Genomic DNA, 21,600 nt, shown 5'->3' with positions numbered 1-21,600 from the left:
TTTATGTATAAGAAAAATAATGTTGGGACTTCCCTGGTGGCACAGTGGTTAAGAATCCACCTGCCAATGCAGGGGATAGGGGTTCGAGCCCTGGTCCGGGAAGATCCCACATGCCGCGGAGCAACTCAGCCCGTGGGCCACAACTACTGAGCCTGCACTCTAGAGCCCGTGAGCCACAACTACTGAGCCTACATGCCACAACTACTGAAGCCCACGTGCTCTAGGGCCCATGCTCTGCAACGAGAGAAGCCACCACAATGAAAAGCCTGTGCATGGCAATGAAGAGTAGCCCCCGCTCTCTGCAACTAGAGAAAGCCCACGTGCAGCAATGAAGACTCAAGGCAGCCAAAAATGAATAAATAGATAGGTAGATAAATGTCTACTATGCAGCATTACTGTAAGGACTAAGTGGGTGGGTGACACAGAGTAGGCCATCATTGTGAGCTAGCCATTATTATTAGAACAGAGGCCAGAGGGAGGAGAAGAACTGAACCCTACCAAGGCTGAACAGGTATTTAAGGGGAAATTTAAATCGATATTTAAAGAGAATAACACAAAATTACCAAGGTTACCAGGTTTGCACTTAGTCCACTCATGGTGGAAGAACACCGATTTTCTCTTGTGATTATCACATCTGCAGAAGCCATCACATATCTTCACTCATCAGTATTGCAAAAGCAGTTTGGGTAGGGTGTGTAAGTTACAGGAAAGGCTCACGATACCATCTAATTCTGATATCAGAATTAGATGGGGCAAACTTTTTTTTACCATTTATTTATTTACTTATTTATTCAGGTTATTGTTGTTGTTGATTTTTTAATCTCTGTGTGCAAAATGCTTCTTCCCCCCGATTCTTAGTACTAAGTGTCTGTATTTGTTTCTATTGTTGCCATAAAAAAATTGCCACAGATTTAGCAGCTTAAATGACACAAATGTATTATTTTAACTTCCCATAGGTAAGTGTATTTCTGGCCACCAAAGTCCACATCTGTCCCACGTGCAAAATATACTCACCTCATCCCAAATTCCCCCAGAGTCTCAACTTATTACAGCATCAACTAAAAGTCCAAAATCTCATCAGCTCAAAAGGTTTAAATCTCATCATCAGCTCAGGTATGGGTGAAGCTCTCGGAGTGATCCATTCTGGGGCACAATTTCTTTCTACCTGTGGACCTGTGAAATTAAAGAAACAAGTTACCTGCTTTCAAAATATAATGGTGGGACAGGCATAGGATAACAGTTATAGGTATTTCAGTTCAAAAAGGGAGAAAGTGGAAAGCAAAAAAGAGTCATTTGTCTCAAGTATTTCTAAATCCAGCTAAACAAATTCCATTAGGTTTCAAGGTCTGAGAATAATCCTTTGTGGCCTGTGGCTCTGTCCCCTGGACTCATGGCTCTGCCTTCTGTCATCTTTCCTTTTTCATGAAGGGTAGCATGGGTTTGCAGCTGGGAGTAGTTTTATCAGCCTGTTTCCTACCTATAGAATTTTTGGAGTTTGACAACCTTCAACTAGAAGGTTTGACAACCTTCTTTAATTTTGGACTTTCTCTGTCCATTTCAGTTCAAGCTGGAAGGGTTTCTGCTGGCATGACATTCTCAAGAACCTTGTGGGTCTCCCATGTATGTAATGGGGATTTACTCCCTTAGACAAGAGGCTCATTCACAAACCTTTCCTAGGTAATCCCATTTCTATTTTTGGCTTTTGTTTATATGGCTGAGAGAACAGACCTTAAACTCTCTAGTTTGATTGAGGGTGTTTATGAGGCACATCCTTAATCCAAGGGCCTTTTGTGACTTTATTCTCTGACCTTTTGATCTTTCCAATATGTCACACCTTTTCTGTAGAGTGCACATTTCCAACAGTGAATCTTTTAATTTTAGCACCTTGTCATCCAGATACTCTGAGAGTTTTCAAAATGATTAAAATCCTGGTTCTTCTTTGTTTAACAGTTCTTCCCTCAATTTATCTCTTTCCTCTTACATTTTACTAAACCAGCAAGAAGAAACTAGAACTCACTTTCAACATTTTGCTTGGAAATCTCCTCTGCTAAATGTCCAATTTTAGTTTTTACAAATCCTGCTTTCCACAGAACTGCAAGACACAATTCCACTAAACTTTTCTTTTTTAAAAAATTTTATTTATTTATGGCTGTGTTGGGTCTTCGTTGCTGTGCCTGGGCTTTCTCTAGTTGCGGCGAGCGGGGGCTACTGTTCATTGTGGTGTGCGGGCTTCTCATTGTGGTGGCTTCTCTTGTTGTGGAGCACGGGCTCTAGGCACGTGGGCTTCAGTAGTTGTGGCACATGGACTCAGTAGTTGTGGCTCACAGGCTTATTTGCTCTGTGGCATATGGAATCTTCCCGGACCAGGGCTTGAACCCATCTCCCCTGCATTGGCAGGCAGATTCTTAACCACTGGGCCACCAGGGAAGTCCACCACTAAACTTTCTGCCACTGTATAACAAGGATTCTCTTTCCTTCAGTTTCTAAGGGCTTGTTTTTTAGTTTCTTCTGAGACCTCATAGGCAGTACCTTTAAAGTCCATATTTCTAATAGTAATCCACTCAAAAGAAATCTAGACTCATTCTTCCAGCCATTGCCTGTTGCCCAGTCTGAAAGCCACTCCATTTTTTGTATTTGCTACAGTGGCACTCCACACCTGGTGTCAAAATCTGTATTAGTTTTCTATTGCTGCCACAACAAATTACCACCAACTTATCTTCAACAACGTAAATTTACTAACTTACTACTCTGCATGTTAGAGATCTGCCATGGGTCTTACCAGGCTAAAATCAAAGTGTTGGGAATGACATATATACACTATTATGTATAAAATAGATAAGTAATAAGAACCTGCTATATAAAAAATAAATAAATTAAATTAAAAAAAAGTGTTGGCACAGCTGCATTCCTCTCTCAACAAAACTCTCATCGAGAGTTTTGTTTATTTGTTTATTTGTTTTTGCTCATTTGGGTTGTTAGAATTCAGTTCTTTGCAGCTGTAAGTCTAATATCCCTGTTTCTTTGTTGGTTGTCAACTGAGGGCCCTTCCTAGCTTCCTTGACTCATGGTCAGCCTTCTCCTTCTTAAAAGCCAATAACGGCAGGTTGAGTCCTTCTCAGGTTTCAAATCTCTCCTCCTTTTTCTGTCTTAAATCTCCCAGCTCTTTCCACAGCTGGGAAGGGTTCTTTGCTTTGAAAGCGTCATGTGATTAGATTGGGCCCACCCAGATAATTCCCCCATCTCAAGATCTGTAATCTTAATCACATTCTGTGATATTGTGATTTATAGTAAGAAATATATATTTGGTCTAAAACCTGTAAAATTTCCCAAGTGATGAGAGCATCAAAGTTGTCTCTTGTCATATTGACGAAGTGAGTTTTGGAAAGCACGTAAGAATGGGAGCTGGTTGCCAAGGGAGCCGAGCATGTCATTACAGGGTTGGAAGTTTTAGTTCTAGCCCTCAGCCTCTGGGAAGGGGAGAGGGCTGGTGGTTGAATAGACTGCCAGTGGCCAGCAATTTAATCAATCATGCCTATGTAATGAAGCCTCCGTAAGAACCCAAAAGTATGGTGTTCTGAGAGCTTCCAGATTGGTGAACACCTGGAGATTTAGAGAGCGTTGTACACTCAGAGAGAGCGTGGAAGCTCCATGCCCTTTCCGCACACCTTGCCCTATGCATCTCTTTGAGCTGGCTGTTCCTGAGCTATATCCTTTCATAATAAACCGGTTATCTAATAAGTAAAATGTTTCTCTGAGTTATGTGAGCTGCTGTAGCAAATTAATCGAACCCAAGGAGGGGGTTGTTGAGACCTCCAATCTATAGCCTGTCGGTCAGAAGCACAAGTAACAACCTGGGCTTGGGATTGGCATCTGAAGTGGAGGGCAGTCTTGTGGAACTGAGCCCATAACATGTGGAATCTGATGTGATCTCTGGATAGAAAGTGCCAGAACTGAGTTGAATTGTAGGACACCTAGTGGTGTGGGGGAAACACCCCCGCCCCGCACACATTGGAATCTGGTGATTAGACCACCTTTTACATTTGCAAAGTTTCTTTTACCATGTTTCTGATATTAGGACGTGGATGTCTTTGGGAGTCTTTAGTCTGCCTACCATACTGTCAACACCCATATCTGAACCCAGGTTAGTCTGGCTATGTTTGGACTTTTTTCACCAGGCTCCATAGTTATTTCCTAATTGCCCAGAGGCTCTGCTCATCTTGTACCCCTGTTCTTGCCACTGCGTTTGTATCAGATAATAATGCTTTGGGCCATAAGTAACAGGTGCCAGATAACCAAGAGCTGCTTGAGCTGCTTAAACCAGTAAAGGTTTATTTTTCTCATATAACAATGTATCTAGGGATGATTGCTGGTCTTGTTGCAGTGATTCAAGGATTTCAAGACCGTTGGCTTGATAACTTGGTTGGTCTTTCTTTCATGATTGCAGTATGACTGCCACAGCTCCAGATAGCACATCCACATTCAGGATAGGAAGACGAGGGAAAAGGGAGGGGAGGCTCCAGTTTTCTCTGCCCCTTTTGTCAGGAAAGGAGGTGTTTTCTCAGAAGCCCCCATGAAACTTTCATTACATCTCATAGACCAGAACTGTGTCACATGCCCTGACACCCTGCAGTTGCAAGGAAGCCTGAGAAAGTGGGTATTCAGCTTTTCCCAGTAGAGGTGGGCAAAGGAAAAGAGGATTGGAAATGAAGTTTGGATTAGCCAACTCACAATGCCAGAGTTTCAATGGGTCCAGGACCCTGTCTTTGCCTTCTTCTCTTGCCAGTCCACAGTTAGAATTGGAATCCTGCTCCTGGGTCAGACACCTCGTGATGACTCTGCTCTGACCACCTGTCCAACACCCACACACTCTTTGTAAGATATCCCTAACCCCAGTTAACCACTTAGAATGCCATCTGCAGGGATCTGGATGCACTTCCTGTCACTGTCTGCTGCTGGCCCTGGAAGCACCTGGCCACCTTTCAGAGGCCTAGAGACTCCACCAGTCCCTTTGGCTATGTACAAATAAGCTTCTGTTCTGACAGCACCTGTTTTTAAATGGGTCATTTTAAAGCTTTGTGTGTGTGTGTGTGTGTGTGTGTGTGTGTGTGTGCGCGCAACATGGTGCATGTGCGTACAGAAAAAAGGGGAAATAGGCCACGTTGACCAAAGACGTTTTTATTCTATGCTAGCTTTAAATTCTATTTAGGTAGAAGGTCTTCTGAAAATATTACTATGGCAGAGATACTATTTTCTATCACAATATCCATTCTCCTCTCCTTCCTCAGTAACAGACTATGATTTTATGTGCAGCAGCCATGCACCCAGACACAAGACTTCTTCATTCTCAGATAAAGAAGACTTCATTTTCTCTTACAGCTAGTTGCAGCCATGTGACTAAACTCTGGCTAATGTGATGTAAGTGGAACATTGTGTTGGGCTTCTAGGAGGTTTCTTTAAAGAGAGTGGGCATGTCCTTCTTTGTCCTTTCATCCATTTTGCTGCCTGGAGTGGAGATGAAATAGCTGGAGCTCTATCTGCCATTTTGGACTATGAGGAAAAGAGATATACTTTAAGGTTGGCCAAGAGCTGACACTCTCCTTGGACTTCCCACCTCCAGGGAAATAAATTTTTTGTTCAAGCCACTCTTCTTTAGAATTTTTGTGTTATTTTCAACTGAACCTAAGTAACTCATCTATTTTTCGTCTGCATGATGTCTAACTCTACATAGCACTTTCAGGTACATTATCTCATTTTCAACAGATGGGAAAATATCCATTTTCCTGTGCTGTTTCTAGCTGGCCCTCGTTTCATGAGAGCCAGTGAGGGCCAACAGCAACCATCAGAGAGCTATTTACCTACCAAAGTTGAAGACTGTGGGAAAACTGGAAACATTTGGTTCAGGAGGCAAAAAGAAGATGTTGCTTTCAGAGTTAATGACAACTCTGGGGAAAACTCTGCCTCCGTTTTTCAAAGCTAGGCCGTGACTCTCGGAGACTCAACCCTTGTTCACTATCTCACTACCCCATGTTTAAAAGGGTATTGGTCTGGGGCTTCCCTGGTGGTGCAGTGGTTAAGAATCTACCTGCCAATGCAGGGCACATGGGAAGATCCTACCAATGCAGGGCACGTGGGCACATGGGAAGATCTCACATGCCACGGAGCAACTAAGCCCGTGCACCACAACAACCGAGCCCTCATGCTGCAACTACTGAAGCCTGCATGCCTAGAGCCTGTGCTCCACAACAAGAGAAGCCACCACAATGAGAAGCCATTGCAATGAGAAGCCCGCGCACTGCAACAAAGAGTAGCCCCCACTTGCTGCAACTAGAGAAAGCCCGTGCGCAGTAATGAAGACCCAAGGCAGCCAAAAAAAAATTTTTTTAAAAAAGGGTATTTGGTCTCTGCCAAGAGCTTTTTGTGAATATTGTCTTGTGGAAAATTCTTCCTGAAACAGAGCTTCAGCAGTGTTTTCACTCCTCACTGATAGGCTGTTGGACTCATCCTCAGTGGAAATTCTTCAGGAGTAGGTATTGCCCGATGACTGTTCTTCAGGAGTGGGTCTGCTTTGTGATGGCCATGGTATCCGTGGCTGGAGTAGGAGTCCTAGCCTCTGGTGCCACCTGCTCCGCTTTGTTCCAAAGTAGCAATTGGTCCACCATCTCCCAGAGTTATTTTTGTCTTGTTCTATCTCCACCCCCCCTATACTCTCTAGCACACCCTTCCTCCACCCCAAATCCCACACTGGGTTCTCTTCCAAAGCTGGGCAGGCATCTTTGCCCAGGTCTCCTTCTCCTCTACTCCTCTAAGAAATCCTAGCAGGACCTGGCTAATTCTATCATGGCCCAGCCTGACCCAGCACTTTCTTGAAACTGCCTGTTCCACCCAAGTAGCCCAGCCAGGGCAGGCTGTCCCTTAAACTGACACTTTGATTCACAACAGGCTCCCTTGGAGGGGGGCAGTGTGTCTCAAAGCAGAGGAGGCATACAGAGTGGTCTAAGCAGAACCCTGCTTTCCAAGGGCAGTGATGAGAGGGGTTAATGTACTCTGATGGTTTCATGACAATAATGGTTTGTCTTATGTATTATTCATATTTTTATTCCTAACAGTCCTGTGAGGTATTTCAGGCAAATGTTATAGGTATGATCTCCAAAGAGGAGAGGGGAGCAAAAGCTGACATTTAGTGAGCACCAAGTATGAGTAGTTAGGTTCTTGCGCACACTGGCTGTCACCCTTCCCAGCAGGGAAGGGTACGTGCCTGAAGTGAGCCAGCACTCAGGTCTACACGAGACCCACCATGGGGCTCGCACAAGCCAGGAAGCTGGAGTGGCTTACTATAAACTCGGAACCTTGACTGTGTCTCCTGTAGTGTGGCGATGACAGGCCTGGGATCTAGACTTGAGCTCTCTGGTGTCCTGGGTGGCAGCAGAGGACAGTGGCTACCAGCACAGGCTCTGCAGCACAGGCTCTGCAGCCAGGCGGAGCTGCTGGAGGGCTCCTGGCCTCATGTTCAACAGCCAGGGGACCTTGCCCAAGTCACTGACCTTGCTCTGAGCCTGTATTCCACATCAGTACGGCGGTGATGAAAATTGTGCCGGCCTCCGACATCTGTTATAATGATTGAATGTGAGTGCAGGTAAACTGTCTTTTGTTCCATCATTAGTAGCTCTTGTTAATATTATTTTCATCATTACTAACTGAAGAGGACGTTCTGACATCCTGGGAGAAAGGAAGCCATCGGCCTTGCCCACCCACCCACCCACCTGGAATGGAGATCTTACTCAGTTAACGAGCCTGCTCTGGGGCTGTTGGGGTAGTTTTTCAGCTTCCGTCTTTGGGCTGAGAGCTGCCCAGCCGGCCTGGCTGGGCCTCTGAGGCTGTTCCCCACTCCCCAGTTGCAGATCTGGTTTCTCTCACCCTCATAAAAGGCCCCGGCAGAGATGCCTACCAGAGCCAAGATCTCCAGGGTCCCTAGAGACAGAGAAGCAGCCCACGGTGGCCATGGCTGCTTTCTTATCTTACCTGGTCCCACTTGGTTTCCCTCTCTCTCCTCCCCAGCCCTTCTAGGATTCATTCCTCCTGAGGGACGGGGGCTGGTCTGAGCCCCTAGAGTGTGGCCGGCACAGTGCCTGCCTGGGTGAGCAGGCCCCCTGGGCACCCCGTCCTCCAGGCATGAAGACCTCAGCCAGGACTCACACAAGCCAGGCGGGCTCCTGTTTATCCTTCCTTCTCCAGGCCCACACGAGTGTTAGGAAATTGTTTCTCTGAACAGTGTTGGCTTTCTCAGCTTCTCCTACTTTGTGCTAATTTTTCTTTTTAGCTGCCTTGGATGGTGTAGGCTCTACTCTGTAGGGGGTAAGAGTGCCAGCTTCAGGGGCAGGCAGCCCAAGTTCCAATGGCCTTTCTTTACACTGCCAGTCATGTGCTTGGTGAGGCATGCCCCGTGTGTGGGGCACGGTGCCAAGTGCCTTACGGGGATTAGGATTAGCTCATGAGCCCTTATAACATCTCCATTAGGTGGCTACTCCTAACAGGTGAGGGCGTTCAGGCACAGAGAGGTAAACGATCTTTCTCAAGGCAGCATAGCATGGGGTCTGTGACACCAAGGAAGGGACCCTTGTGAGAGAAGGAGAGAGGTGGGGAGGAAAGAAAATGAGGAAGCTTACTTCACAGTCCTGCCCAGAGCCTGTCTCCTCAGCCCCCGGGATGTGGAGTCCAGCTGGCTTAGCCACTCTGCAGTTTTGCCAGGAGGAGGTGTGAGGGCAGAGAGGGAAGGTCAGTGAGCATTGACGGGAAGATTTATGAAGATGCAAAAAAGGCCTTCCCAGGGAAAAACCATCCTAACAGTTTTGGTAGGTGGGATGTGAAAAGGTGCAGAATTTCTGTGGGGGAGGAGGAAGCCAGCAAGGATGCCTTTTCAGCTGCTTACAAGTAACCATTTAATTCAGAACCTGTGTTTGCATCTCAAGGGAACTCAGGCCACCAAAGTCATAAAAACACATGAGCCTAATGCAGCCTTGTGGGCAATAAGACAGTGAAGGTGGCATCCCTGATTCCCGTGGCTGCCGGTTTGTTTTGATTTTTGGATTAATGTTCAGTTTCAGATGCAAGAGCCTTGGCCCACCAAGAAATGTAACCTTCAGCGGAGATTTTCTTGTCTCCTCTGATATGTGATTTCACATCCTCTCAGTGCTTCAGCAGTTTCCTCTTCTCCATTCCTAAAAGAACCTGCATTTCCCTTTCTCAGCTCCCTTCCTGGCTTCCTGTGTGCTAAGCCTCTTGCAGTTGTCATCATGTCTTCAGAATGCATTTGATAGGTACAGGAAGTTGCACCAGACGGGAGATGGAACCAGCAATCAATAAAAAAAGAACTATGTTTCTAAGAAAAATGCATCATGTCTTCCCCCAGGAGTTGTGTACCATATGTCCTAATATCCGTGGAACAATGGGTCTAATTTTTAGCTCTTCTGCTTGGCTTTCCCGGTCATCTCAACAAAAAAGAAAATGGACCTTTTAACCTGCTGCCCAGCTGGCAGATGATTTACACTAAAGATTGCCTTTCCCTTTAACCCTTTCCTCAGATATCACAAAATAAAATCTCTCCTTTCTCTCCCTCCAGCTTTATTTCTCCTGGCTACTAGTTTAGTATATTTATGGTGCATGAGTCATCAAGCTGCCGCCTGATTGGATAAAAACCAAGCACCCCTGAGACCATCAGTCAATTACAGCTATTCTCAGCTTCATTCACTGATTTATTAGCTTGCACACACAGAGGGAAATTCATTCAGCAAAGTTCATTCATAAACATTTCAACACTCTGCGTATCATCCTGCACATCTCAGCCTTCTGTTGCAGATAGGCTCCTGAAAGAAGCTCTGAGGGGAGTCGGGGAGGGAGGGAAGCTCGGAGCCAGGGTGGGCAGGCTGGGAGGGGATCTGAAGAACACGGAGGGATCACAAGTCCCTGAAATAATGCGGAGCAGCGCCTGTCACTAGCACTCCTGGCTTGTGGCCCAGAAGGGATGCATGACAAGATCTTCCAAGAGAGGGCAGCCATCAGAAGAAACGAACCCAGGCCCAAGGGCCTTTGGCCCACATATACATTTTCTTTGCTCCTTTTTTAAAAAATGAGCAATCACTGGAACAAGTAAAGGGTTAATGAGCCAGACATTGCCCCGCCCTGTGGGAACCGGAGGGAGCAGGTTTGAAAGTTCCTGTGTGCAGAAGGGGAGGCTGGGGAGTAGGGGGCGTTAAATATTTCTGCAAGGCTCCCGCGCCGCCAGCGATGCGGCGGGACCGGCTGGCCGGGCGCGCGGCCCCGTTCCGTGCCTAAGAGTTGGCCGTGAGCGGTTGCCGGCGCCGCCGCGAGCCTGGGTCCAGGCTTTCCCAGCAAGGAATCCGACGCGAGAACACCGGGTGCCGCCGCTGGGCCAGGGAGGGACTAATATCAGCTGGGAAGGCGTTTTCCCCTGGGCTGTTACCCTCGAGGACCCGGAGCCGAAGCGGGCCGAGGGCGAGGGAGAGAACGGAGTTGGAGAGGTGGCAGCCGCCAAGTTGCACGGGGCGTTGAGGCATTTGCTTTCCGCACTGTTTATCTAGCAGACGACGAGGCGATTTATGCAACAGTATCCTGTTTCAGCACTGCCAAGGCTATGCGAGAACGCGGTCCGGACAGCCTGGCAGGACTCGTGCTGTATGTAGGACTCTTCAGGCACCCCGGGATGCTGCACAGGGCCAAGTATAGCCGCTTTCGGAACGAGTCCATCACGTCCTTGGACGAAGGCAGCCCCGGAGGTTCGGGGGGGAACAAGGGCTCGCCACAGCCTCCCTACCCCGCCCTAGCACCTCACCTGCCGGCTGAAGATGCCACCTTGGCGTCCCAGGAGAGCCCCACCCCACTGTGCACCTTGATCCCTCGCATGGCCAGTGTAAAGCTGGCCAACCCAGCCACCTTGCTGAGTCTGAAAAACTTTTGCTTGGGTACCAAAGAGGTACCTCGACTCAAGCTCCAGGAAAGCCAAGACCCGGCTCCCAGCAGCCCGGCTTCCCCTGAAACCAGTCTGAATAGGGCCATGCCAGCACCTCCGCCTCTGCGGGATGCCCTGGGGCACAGGGCGACCTCTTTAACTCCTGATGCCTGCCCCCTTCCCGGCCCTGGGGAGCCAACCCCCGGGAGCAGGCAGGACAAGCACTTTCTGCAGCACCTGTTGGGGATGGGCATGAACTACTATGTGAGGGTAAGTCCATTTTCCTGTCTGCACCCCTTCTACCAAGGGCACCTTCTCTGCTTTCTGAAAGGGGCTGCACATCACCTGGCCGGGTTCTAGGTTTGGATAAGACATCGTGTAGCTGGAGGGAGGGGAGGAGGGAGGCTGAGCTTACAGGTTTCCTCACAGATATCTGGCTTGTATTGGAGTCACACAACTTTTGGCTCAGGGGCATGAACTGGTGCTAACTCATAGGTAGTTGCCAGGTGTAGGGGCAACTTCTCATAGAGACAGCTGAGATGTCCCCACTGGACTGATCATTCTGGCCAAGAAGACTCAAGAATTTCAAATCTAATTAGTGATTGAGACCCCATAAATCTTACTGGCCACTGTGCTTCAGTAGAGATTTTTGTGCTAGAGGAATACATGGTGTGTAAGGGACTTGTATTATCTCTGAAAATCTAATCCAGCATTTAACAAACACTTCTCAGAACATGGCTGAGCTTCTAGCCTTGTGCTAGGAGCTAGTCTTAGGTCTTCAGTGCACATTTTTTGTCTTTATTGCCTACGCTGTGCCCACTGGTCCTTGCCCATGAGCTATGTGCAAAATCAAGGTCTTTACTGGCCTTGCATCTGCCCTTTTCCATTCCAGATCTGGGTAAGCGAAGAATAGAAGATTTGGCCTCTGCCCTTCCAGAGCTCACATTTCAATCGGGGAGACCAACAAATGCATGTGAAATAATAAGAGGACAATATTTAGCAATAGATATCTGGTGTGAGAATGCTGAGGGAATTCAGAAAAAGGGAAAGGTGGTTGTGGTCTGGGATTCATTCATAGGGGAAACCTTCAGGAGAAGGTGCACTTGGAAGAGCTATCAGATTTCTATTGGCAGAAAGGGGGAGACTCCTGGCAGGGCAAGAATAGGAGCAAAGTCCAAATGGCAGGTATCACTGTGGCGGCTACAGGGGAGCATCACACTGGGCTTAACTGGAGAAGAGAGGGGATGCTGGAGGGTAGTGGGTGATAGAGAGTATGGCTGGCCCATAGTTGATGCTCAAACAAATTTGAGTCAAATAAAGACATACAGATCTCGGGTAGCTTGGGGAAGAGGGAGCAGCTGACCAAAGCTCTCAATGCTGTACAGGGAGTTTGTAAACACTCTGATTCATAAACAGAAACCATCATAGGTTTGTAGGCCAACTATAACGTGATGAAAGTGGTTTCAAAAAGATCAGTCTGTGCATTTATTTTAGATGGACTGAAGCAGGGAAAAATTAGAGATTTGGAGGCCGATAAGAAAGATACTCTGGGAGTTTAGGCACCAGGGGATGGGAACATGGATTACGTGAAGGTGAGAGAAAGGAGACAAATGTAAGAGCCTCTGTGAGAAGCCTGAACAGTCTTGGGTGACTGAGCAGATCACTTCAGATCATAATACACATAACAGAATGGTGAACATTTATTAAGCAGTGGGTAGATTGCTGAGTGTGTTATTGCTATTTATAGAGGTTGTGGATGATTATTGATAAAGGAGTTGTGAGGAATGAAAAATAACTTCAAATGTAAGCCTCAGAATGGGATTGGAGATGTCAGTGATAGAAACAGAATGAGTTGGGAAGGGGGTCACGCTAAGTTTGCTTTCGACATGTTATGTTTAAAGGGATGATATCTAAGTGGTACTAATTTGTAGGTAGCAATCGTATAAGACTAGCATTCAGGTGAGAAGTCTGATCTGAAAGTAGACATTTAAGAGATAGCCCAATAACTGTATCACACAAAGGCAGTTAAGATCTCAAAGAAGGCCAAATAATGAACACTGGAAGGGTTCCAGTGAGAGCAGGCTAGGGCAGCCTAGGTGAATTGATAACCAAAATCTCCAAGGAAGATACATTTATGGGACACTCAGCTCTTACCCTCCCTCACAGTGACACAGCTCAAAATGGAAATAGTTACATGTATCTACTAAAAGTTCGTGGGCAATTCTCATTGGTCAAGCTTAAGCATCTGCCAGGCTCTAATGGAAAAATGTGACTCTCCAAACCCATACTTGGCACCTGCCTTCCCATCACCTAGACATCCTCTGCCGTCTGCCTTGCCTTTCCTTCCCTCTTGTACTTCCTTCCACGTCCCCACACCCACACACCTGTACAATTTTAAATGTGAAAGAATTGCTGTGTGATCTCCATTTTCCTTAGGGAGTGTCACCACTGGCATTTTAGATTTTTAACAAGGATTCTGACTGCCTTTTCCTGGCAATGATGACTGACCCCAGGAAAAGTGCTGACCCCATGATCCATGTGAATCATACTATGCTGCCAATAGACAGTGACGTGACACCAGTTAACACCCCTTTTAGGAAGTCAAAATACATGGAAAAGCCTACTGTATTTATTTTTATAAAACCCTACTTTGAAAGATGGAAGGAACTCAGAAGTTATCAAGTTCAATGCCTCTATGGGGAAACTGAAGTCCAGATAAGTGAATTTTTTTTTTTTTTTTTTTTTTGCGGTACGCGGGCCTCTCAATGTTGTGGCCTCTCCCGTTGCGGAGCACAGGCTCCGGACGCGCAGGCTCAGCGGCCATGGCTCACGGGCCTAGCCGCTCCGCGGCATGTGGGATCTTCCCGGACCGGGGCACGAACCCGTGTCCCCTGCATCGGCAGGCGGACTCTCAACCACTGCACCACCAGGGAAGCCCGAGAAAAGTGAAATTTTTTAAGGCCACACAGGTGAGTCAAAAAGAGAGTTAGCACTAGAACCCAATTGCCCTGTGTGCCAGTCTTTGATCTTTTCACCACAGTTTTTCATCCTGGTTGAGATCCTTCTCAGAATTCTTTTAGGTGTGATGTGAACCAATTTTAAAAGACAAAATGCCAACCTATTAATTTACAGTGAAAATTATTGTGCCAAGTAAACCAAAACTGTGATCCCATCTGTAGGAAAATGCACACAGAAAGATTTAAATAAAAGGTTTCTTGGTGATGATGGAATCAGAGCAGAGAAGCAAGAGAGACATTCTTTTTAAAAAAATTTATTTTATAAAGGTAACACTTGTTTATAACATTATATGTTTCATGTGTACAACATTATATTTCTACTTCTATATACACTACAGGGTGCTCACCACCAAAAGTTTAGTTTCCATCCATCACCGTACAGTTGACTCCTTTACCCATTTCGCCGCCTGCCCCTCCCCCTCTGATACCTATACTCTGTTCTCTGTATCTACATGTTTTGCTTTGTTTATTTTTGTTTGTTTGTTTTTTTATATGCCACATATGAATGAAATCATGTGGTATTTGCCTTCTCTTATTATTTCACTTAGCATAATACTCTTAAGGTCCATCCACATTGTTGCAAATGGCAAGATTTCATTCTTTTTTATGGCTAATATTCCAGTGTGTGTGTCTGTGTGTGTATATGTGTATATATATATATATATATATATATATATGCCACATCTTCTTTATCCACTCATCCATTGATGGGCACTGAGGTTGCTTCCATACCTTGGCTAATATAAACAATGCTGTGATGAACATTGTGGTGCATATATCTTTTTGAGTTAGTGTTTTGAATTCTTTGGATAAATACCCAGAAGTGACGTTTCTAGATTGTATAGTAGTTCTATTTTTAAATTTTTTAGGAACCTCCATACTGTTCTCCATAGTGGCTGTACCAATTTACATTCCCACCAACATTGTTTGGGGGTTCCCTTTTCTCCACACCCTCTCCAGCATTTATTGTTTGTAGATTTTTTGATGACGGCCCTTCTGACTGGTATGAGGTGATAGAGATATTCTTGATGGCTAGTGGACACAGGGGCAACTCTTTTAGGCAAAAGGCAGCCACATATTCTACTCTCTTATCCACATCATGTGACTGCTCCTCTCTTTGCCCAAATTTATTTTATTCATTCTCTCATCTATTGAGAAAATATGTACTGTGAGCCAGTTATGTGACAGAAACTGTTCCAGGCCTTGGGCATACATCAGTGAATTAAGAGACGAGGTCTGAGCCCTCATGGAACTTATATTCCAGTGAGGGAAGTTGAGTCATGATTGAATAAACAAGCAAATATAACAATGTCACATGTAATAAGTGCTAGGGAGCAATAAAGCAGGGGAAGTAAGCAAGGCAGTTATTGGGTAGAGATGGAGGATACTGTATTCTTTCTGGGTAAAAATGGCATAGTTAGAGCTACTTTTAAGTTTGTCTTGCATCTTTTGTCTTCATATTAGGGACTTAATTTGCCATCTACTCTAAGTTAGAGTTGACTTTGGATTAAGTATCCTTTTAAAAAGGACTCTTCTTTTGGTCTGATGACGTAGAATCAATTTTACAGCTGAGAATACTTGATGAATCCTGAGCACCTATTTTTGAGTAACTTTCTTTTAAGCTCAGAACTTGAACCCCCTGAAGGTCTCTCAAGGAAGGTGGACTAGCAAACCATTCTCTGAGAGATATCAAGTTAGAAATGGACAGCCAGACTGGGTCTGGGCAAAGTAGTGAGGTGGGTGAAGTCTGTTAAATGTGGCCAAATGGTGACATTTGTTCCCACCATAAGATTAAGTTTCATTTCTTTATGAGGTCTTCCCAAGTCCCTTCATCTAGCAACAAACATTCATGTGGCGGTCTCCCAGGTGCCCAACGTGGTCTGTGCATGGTGAGCGTGGAAAATATACAACGTGACCAGTGCTCGCGTGTCTAAAATGAGAGGACTGGTCTGTATGGCCTTTAAGGTGCCCCCATCACCAGCATTTTTCTTCTTCTTCCAGTTTTATTGAGAGATAATTGACATATAGCACTGTATAAGTTTAAGGTGTACAGTATCGTGATCTGACTTACATACATCATGAAATGATCACCACAGTAAGTTTAGTGAACATCCATCACCTCACATAGATACGAAATAAAAGAAAAAGAAAGAAATACTTTCTCCTTGTGATGAGAAGTCGTAGGATTTACTCTCTTAACCACTTTCATACCTAATGTACCATCACCAGCATCTAAAGGCACTAAGGCTCCTTTCTCCACATGGGAGGTATTTAAATGTTCATTTCCTTTCCCACACCCAGTCCATAGATTGCCTACAAATTAATTCAAAGACTAAGTAAAGTAGAGGCAAAGAAACTAACCTGGATAGAACTGCCACAGGTAAGCACAGTATTTCTCACAATAACCCTCTGAGGAAGGCTGTTTTCTCCAGGTGAGGGCACAAAGACCCCAAGAGTTTGTCGTCTACCCTACACTTTACACCTTACGTAAGTAGCAGACTGAGAATTCAAAGCCAGGTTTGTCTCACTCCAGTGCTTGTCTCCTGCCCACCGTCTCCCCTCACCTCTGAGCAAGTCCGGCAGTCCTGCAGGTTCGTAAATGGAGGAGCACAGATGAAGGACCACGCTGGGCAGGAGAACTTTATTATAGGACCAACCCATAGAATTTGTCCTCTTGCATTCATTTGCTTGATTTCAGTCTCCTCACTTCAGCCTCACCCAGCGCAGCCGCTTCCCCAGACTGTATTAGTGTCCTAGGGCTGTTGTAACAAGTATCACAAACTGAGTGACTTATAACCAGAGGCACTTATTCTCTCTCGGTTCTGGAGGCTGGAAGTCTGCAATCGAGCTATCGGCAGGACATGATCTCTCTGAAGGCTCTCAGAGAGGATCCTTCATTGCCTCTTCTAGCTTCTGGGGGCTGCTAGCAATCCTTGGCATTCCTTGGCTTCGACATGCATGGCTGCAGTCTCCGCCGTCATCTTCACGTGGCTTTCTCTCCTGTGTGTCCAAGGACACCAGTCATTCGATTAGGGCTCACACTACTCCATTATGACTTCATCTTAACTTGATTATATCTGCAAAGGCTCAACTTTCAAATAAGGCCACATTCATAGGTTCTGGGGGTTAAGACGTCACCTTATCTTTTCGAGCAATGCAATTCAACCCTTAACAGTCCCCAAGAACATTTACTGCAATGTGTTTGTCCACAGAGACTTTCTTGGGTATTGGGCTCATCAGCTTTGTGTGCAAATATGATCTTTTTTACTTCCTTTGTAAATCTCACGGTATAGTCTCACCATCCTGAAGCTGTAGACTAGTATTGTCTACTGTCTACAATAGATGTGGTCGACGGTACTACAATGTTCTGTCTGCCCCAAGTGTCTTTTCTGCAGGAGAGCACTGGTCTAGGAATTATGAGATCTGGGTTAAAGTAATGGCTCTGACACCAGCCAGCTGTGTGACCTGGGATGAGGCATTTCACCTTCTCATTTTCTCATATTTAAAACAAGAGTTTGAATAGAATGCTGCCTAAGATCCTGAGACCCCAGGTCTCCTTTCCCACTGGTCTGAAATCTCCTTCTATCAGGATCTCTTTTCTGAAGGAAATAACTTTTCACATCTTTGTCTTAGTAGAGAAGAGATGGAATGTCCTTAGCACCCTCTTACTAACACTGAGCTGGCTTCACCAGGAAAGCAGAAACATTGCACTGGCATGGGTGCAGGTGGTCAAAATTTTACAGAGATGGTGAGATAGGCGTCACATGGAACAGTATCCAAGTGTGGGATTCCAGAGAGGAGCGGAGGGCGGACAGGTCCAGGGGGCAGGCCAGGGGGCATGATGGTGGCCGGCACTCTGGGGCCGTGGCCTAGCTCACGTGGTCTTGCTGGCCGGGTCGTGCTGGGGCTTGGTGTCCAATCTGAGGTCTATAGGAGCAGCAGGAGTTAACCCTTCTCTGTTGTCTCTGGACAAAAGTGATAAGAGAAAAAGACCCTGCCACACACATAGACAGTCTGGTAACTCTAACCTTGAAAGAGGAAGATTCCTAACCCTGGGAAACCCTTGAAGAGACTGTCCCATGGTTTATGCAAAATAAAGGCAGACCTTGGTGGTGTGGATCAGGTGCCCACAGCTAAGGGAGGTGCTTTCTGCCTCCACTAATTTCCCCTTTTTCAAAGTTATTGGTGGTTAAAAGAGACGTAATATGGGTGGGAGGAAATAATTCCAGCTAAAACTGACAATTTGGCATGGAAGGTATTATATTTCCTTCCTGTTTCTTTCTTGAAGTAGATGAAGAGGTAGATTCTTCTAGAACTTAGGAAAATCCTGGTAGGTTTGACCTGTTGTTCCTATTCTCTTTAAACTCTCACACATCCCTTGATCTGACCAGTCCTTGACCACCCCTGACCACTAGAGCATTAATTGGAATACAGAGTTTCAGAGATCACCAGGTCCAAAACCTTCATTTTGCAGTTGAGGAAAGAGGCTCAGAGATGTGAAGTGACTTGCCCCAAGCCACACAGCAGCTTACTGGTGGAGCCCAGACAAGAGCTCCCAGTTCTGTCTACAACAGTCTTTTTGTTTTCTATTGAAGTATAGTTGATTTATAATGTCGTGTTAGTTTCAGGTGTACAGCACAGTGATTCAGTTATACATACATATGTGTGTGTGTGTGTGTGTGTGTGTGTGTGTGTGTGTGTGTTTATAAGTGATATATATATATATTCTTTTTCAAATTCTTTTCCCTTATAGGTTATTACAAAATATTGAATATAGTTCTCTGTGCTATACAGTAAGTCCTTGTTGGTTATCTCTTTTATATATTGCAGTGTGTATGTCCAACACTCTATTTTCTGCCCCTATCTTGCTTCACCTTCCCTCACTCCCCAGAGTAAATGTGCTATGTCAAACATGTCTACCTGATTGAAATGTTGAGCGTATGTGTTTTTTTAAACACCAGAATAAAAACTTTTTTCTAATAGGAAAACTGTTTTTAAAAAGCAGTGAGAAGGAAAAAGAGAGCAAGGAAGAGTGGCAAGGAGGCCAAAGTTCAGTGGCTTTGCCAGTTTTACCCTTTTGTTTATGGAGGTCCCTGTGGGTGGCAACGTGTCCACGTTGGACCAGGACTTGTACAACATGCGTGGACTGGCCCCGTTTCATTCATCCTCCGAAACCCTTTGGGGTCATTTCCCTAATGCGGCTTTTCCTCTCACTTCCATTTTCATATTACTTTAAAGCCAATACCATGTCATCACATGGGTTGGATTGAACCAACCCTGTTTCCCAATGTGACAGTCCCATCATGAGGAGAGTGATCTAAATGATACACACAGCTCACAGGGCAAGGCCATTTCACAATTTCTTCCCCAGAGCAGGAGTATGAGGTAGCTGGGGTCTCTTACCCTCTCCTAAGAGATACAAGCTTTGGATCTCAGGGAGGTCTGGTCAAATTTGCAATGAAGTATTAAGATCATGGTGACCAAAAGATGCAGGCCTCAATGCTGCATTCAAATAGCTGCTACATGGAAAGATTGCATCTGAAACAGGAGAGTTTTGTGAAGGGGTATCTGGAAAAGTCAAGAGGCCTCAAGGAGCTGGATTTTTGAAAACATTTGTTGGGAGCATCATATGAAAATGTATTGATAGCATAGCAATGATGAAAAAGAAGTATAAATTTGCAACCATTAGCTCTGGCGTACAAGGGATGTCATTAAAATATATATATATATATATATATATATATATATATATTTAAAATCACATGAAATCCAACACCAAGCCCTCTCTTGTTTGTTTGACAATACTGTCAATTTTGATCACTATTTGTCCCCCAATCTCAGGATCACGTAATGAATCAAGGGGCTTATTTTGCACCCTTAAATGGGGGAAAGGTCTCTGAGCTTCAGTTCATTGTTTATCGATGGTCCCCTAAAGGCAGGAGCACCCCTGCATCTAGACCTCCATTTGTCCACTAGGATCTTTACTCATTCTGGGAGCCCCTTCTGAGAATCCAGCCTCTCTAGCTGCGCCTCCAGCCGTTCCCCTCCAGAGGCCTTGTACTTCCCTGGAGCCTGGCCAGGATGCAGGTTGGGGGTCTGTAACGCTTAGAAGGCCCACCAATATCTACCACCCATCACCTTCCCATTTATGCCCCTGAAGAACAGGGATGACAGATGGCTAAAGCAAGTTCACGGGAAACCCAGAAGCAACCAGCAACCAAAGGGATGTGATTGTGGGAGGACACAGCACAAGGGCAGGAAGGAGAGGGCAGACATTTAAGGCTAAGGAAGGATGGAATGAAGGTGAAGGAGCTGCTCGCATTTGTCAGGGTTAGACACCGGCAGTTGTCAAATGAGGCCAAAGGCAGTTCTTGGGAGGAATTGGAAATCTTGTTGCCCGTGGGAGGTTCATGAGATTGAGAGAGGGAGGGAGAGAGGGAAAAGAATGCAGAGTACAGGCAGTGCCTACCCAGAAAAGAATCTGGAACGCAGAGGTCATAAAGCAACATTTTAGCGATGTATTTTGTTTGGCCAAATTAGAAAAAAAATTTTCTTTGGATTAGTGCCAACGTTTAAAAACGAAGACATTCCATATAAAACTCTGGATTTCTGGCTTGTTAGAAGAGCTGGCAGCACCAGGCTGACCACATGTCAACAGATGACCAGAGCTGGGGGCTGAGCCACGGTCCCACCCAGTTTCACTCACTTACATCACCTGTCTGCCCGCACCCCCCCCCCCACCCGGCGAAGGTGGCTGAGTTTGCATACCCACCTGTAACGTTATCTTTCATTTTCCAATTCAGAATACCTGGGAGAGAAGCCGAGAATGGCTTCTTCGTGAGCAAAATAGCAGGGCTTCTTTCTTTTATGCAGGGCATGGGACAGAGTACTGGGAATGGGTGAGACCCAGGAGGCCGGGATCTGGCCTTCTCAACTCAGAGAGCCTCTTCCCATCCTAACGAAGTTGCAGGATTTTCAAGAGCGGTGGAGCTCCAGGACTAGTACTGGCTGTCCCTGTTTTGTGAAGATGTGTCAGGCAAGGTTGGGTTGTATATCAGTTCTTTGTTACAATGAATTTTCCCAGAGAAATAATGTTAAAAGTTGATAAAGTTTTCTCATCTGGCTAGGGAGAGGATGAGATGAAGGTATATATGTACAAAGCTTAGCGCAGAGCTTGTCACGTGGTAAGTCCCAGGGGGAGGGAGGAGAATGCACTTTCAAAGGTCCAGGTGTGCCTCTGGGCAAAAGAAATTTGAAATAGACTAACTTTGGCGTTTTACCATGTCCCTTTGGCATCTTTTCTCCCGGCCAGCAGTGCCACCTCCATGGAACTTTCTTCCCTAAGCCTTTCCTATGGTGCTCACCAGGACAGGCCTGCCCTCTTCTCTAAAGTTGCCTAGTATTCCTTTACTAGTCAGCCTTCCTCTTCCCTCAGTGCAGCAGAGGGAAAAGCATTTGCTTTTGGAAAATATTTATTACTTCATCGCATCTTCATTGTAGTATTTCCCAAAGTTTGCCAAGAGCCAACTATATCAGTCAAAAATACTTGCAGATTCTCTGCCCCCCAGTCCCCATTCTGAACTTGCTGGATCAGAATCTGAGGCTGGGGCCCTGAAACCT

The 21,600-nt window shown here is 45.7% G+C and overlaps 1 protein-coding gene across 1 annotated transcript in view; it reads left to right on the top strand.

Annotated features, from left to right (window-relative positions):
• The first annotated feature begins 10,615 nt into the window (after window positions 1-10,615).
• Window positions 10,616-21,600, top strand: part of SHC4 (SHC adaptor protein 4) — a 128,223-nt gene continuing 117,238 nt past the window's right edge. Inside the window, exon 1 of the mRNA XM_082841197.1 lies at window positions 10,616-11,233. Coding sequence (XP_082697323.1) covers window positions 10,649-11,233 — 585 coding nt within the window. The 5' untranslated portion in view covers window positions 10,616-10,648. The remainder of the gene's footprint in view (window positions 11,234-21,600) is intronic.

Source organism: Leucopleurus acutus (assembly GCF_964270905.1).
Source record: "Leucopleurus acutus genome assembly, chromosome: 1".
In the NCBI taxonomy this organism is placed as follows: Eukaryota; Metazoa; Chordata; class Mammalia; order Artiodactyla; family Delphinidae; genus Leucopleurus; species Leucopleurus acutus.
The sequence above is the reverse complement of the archived record's forward strand: the minus strand, read 5'-3'. Positions and strand labels throughout refer to the sequence as shown.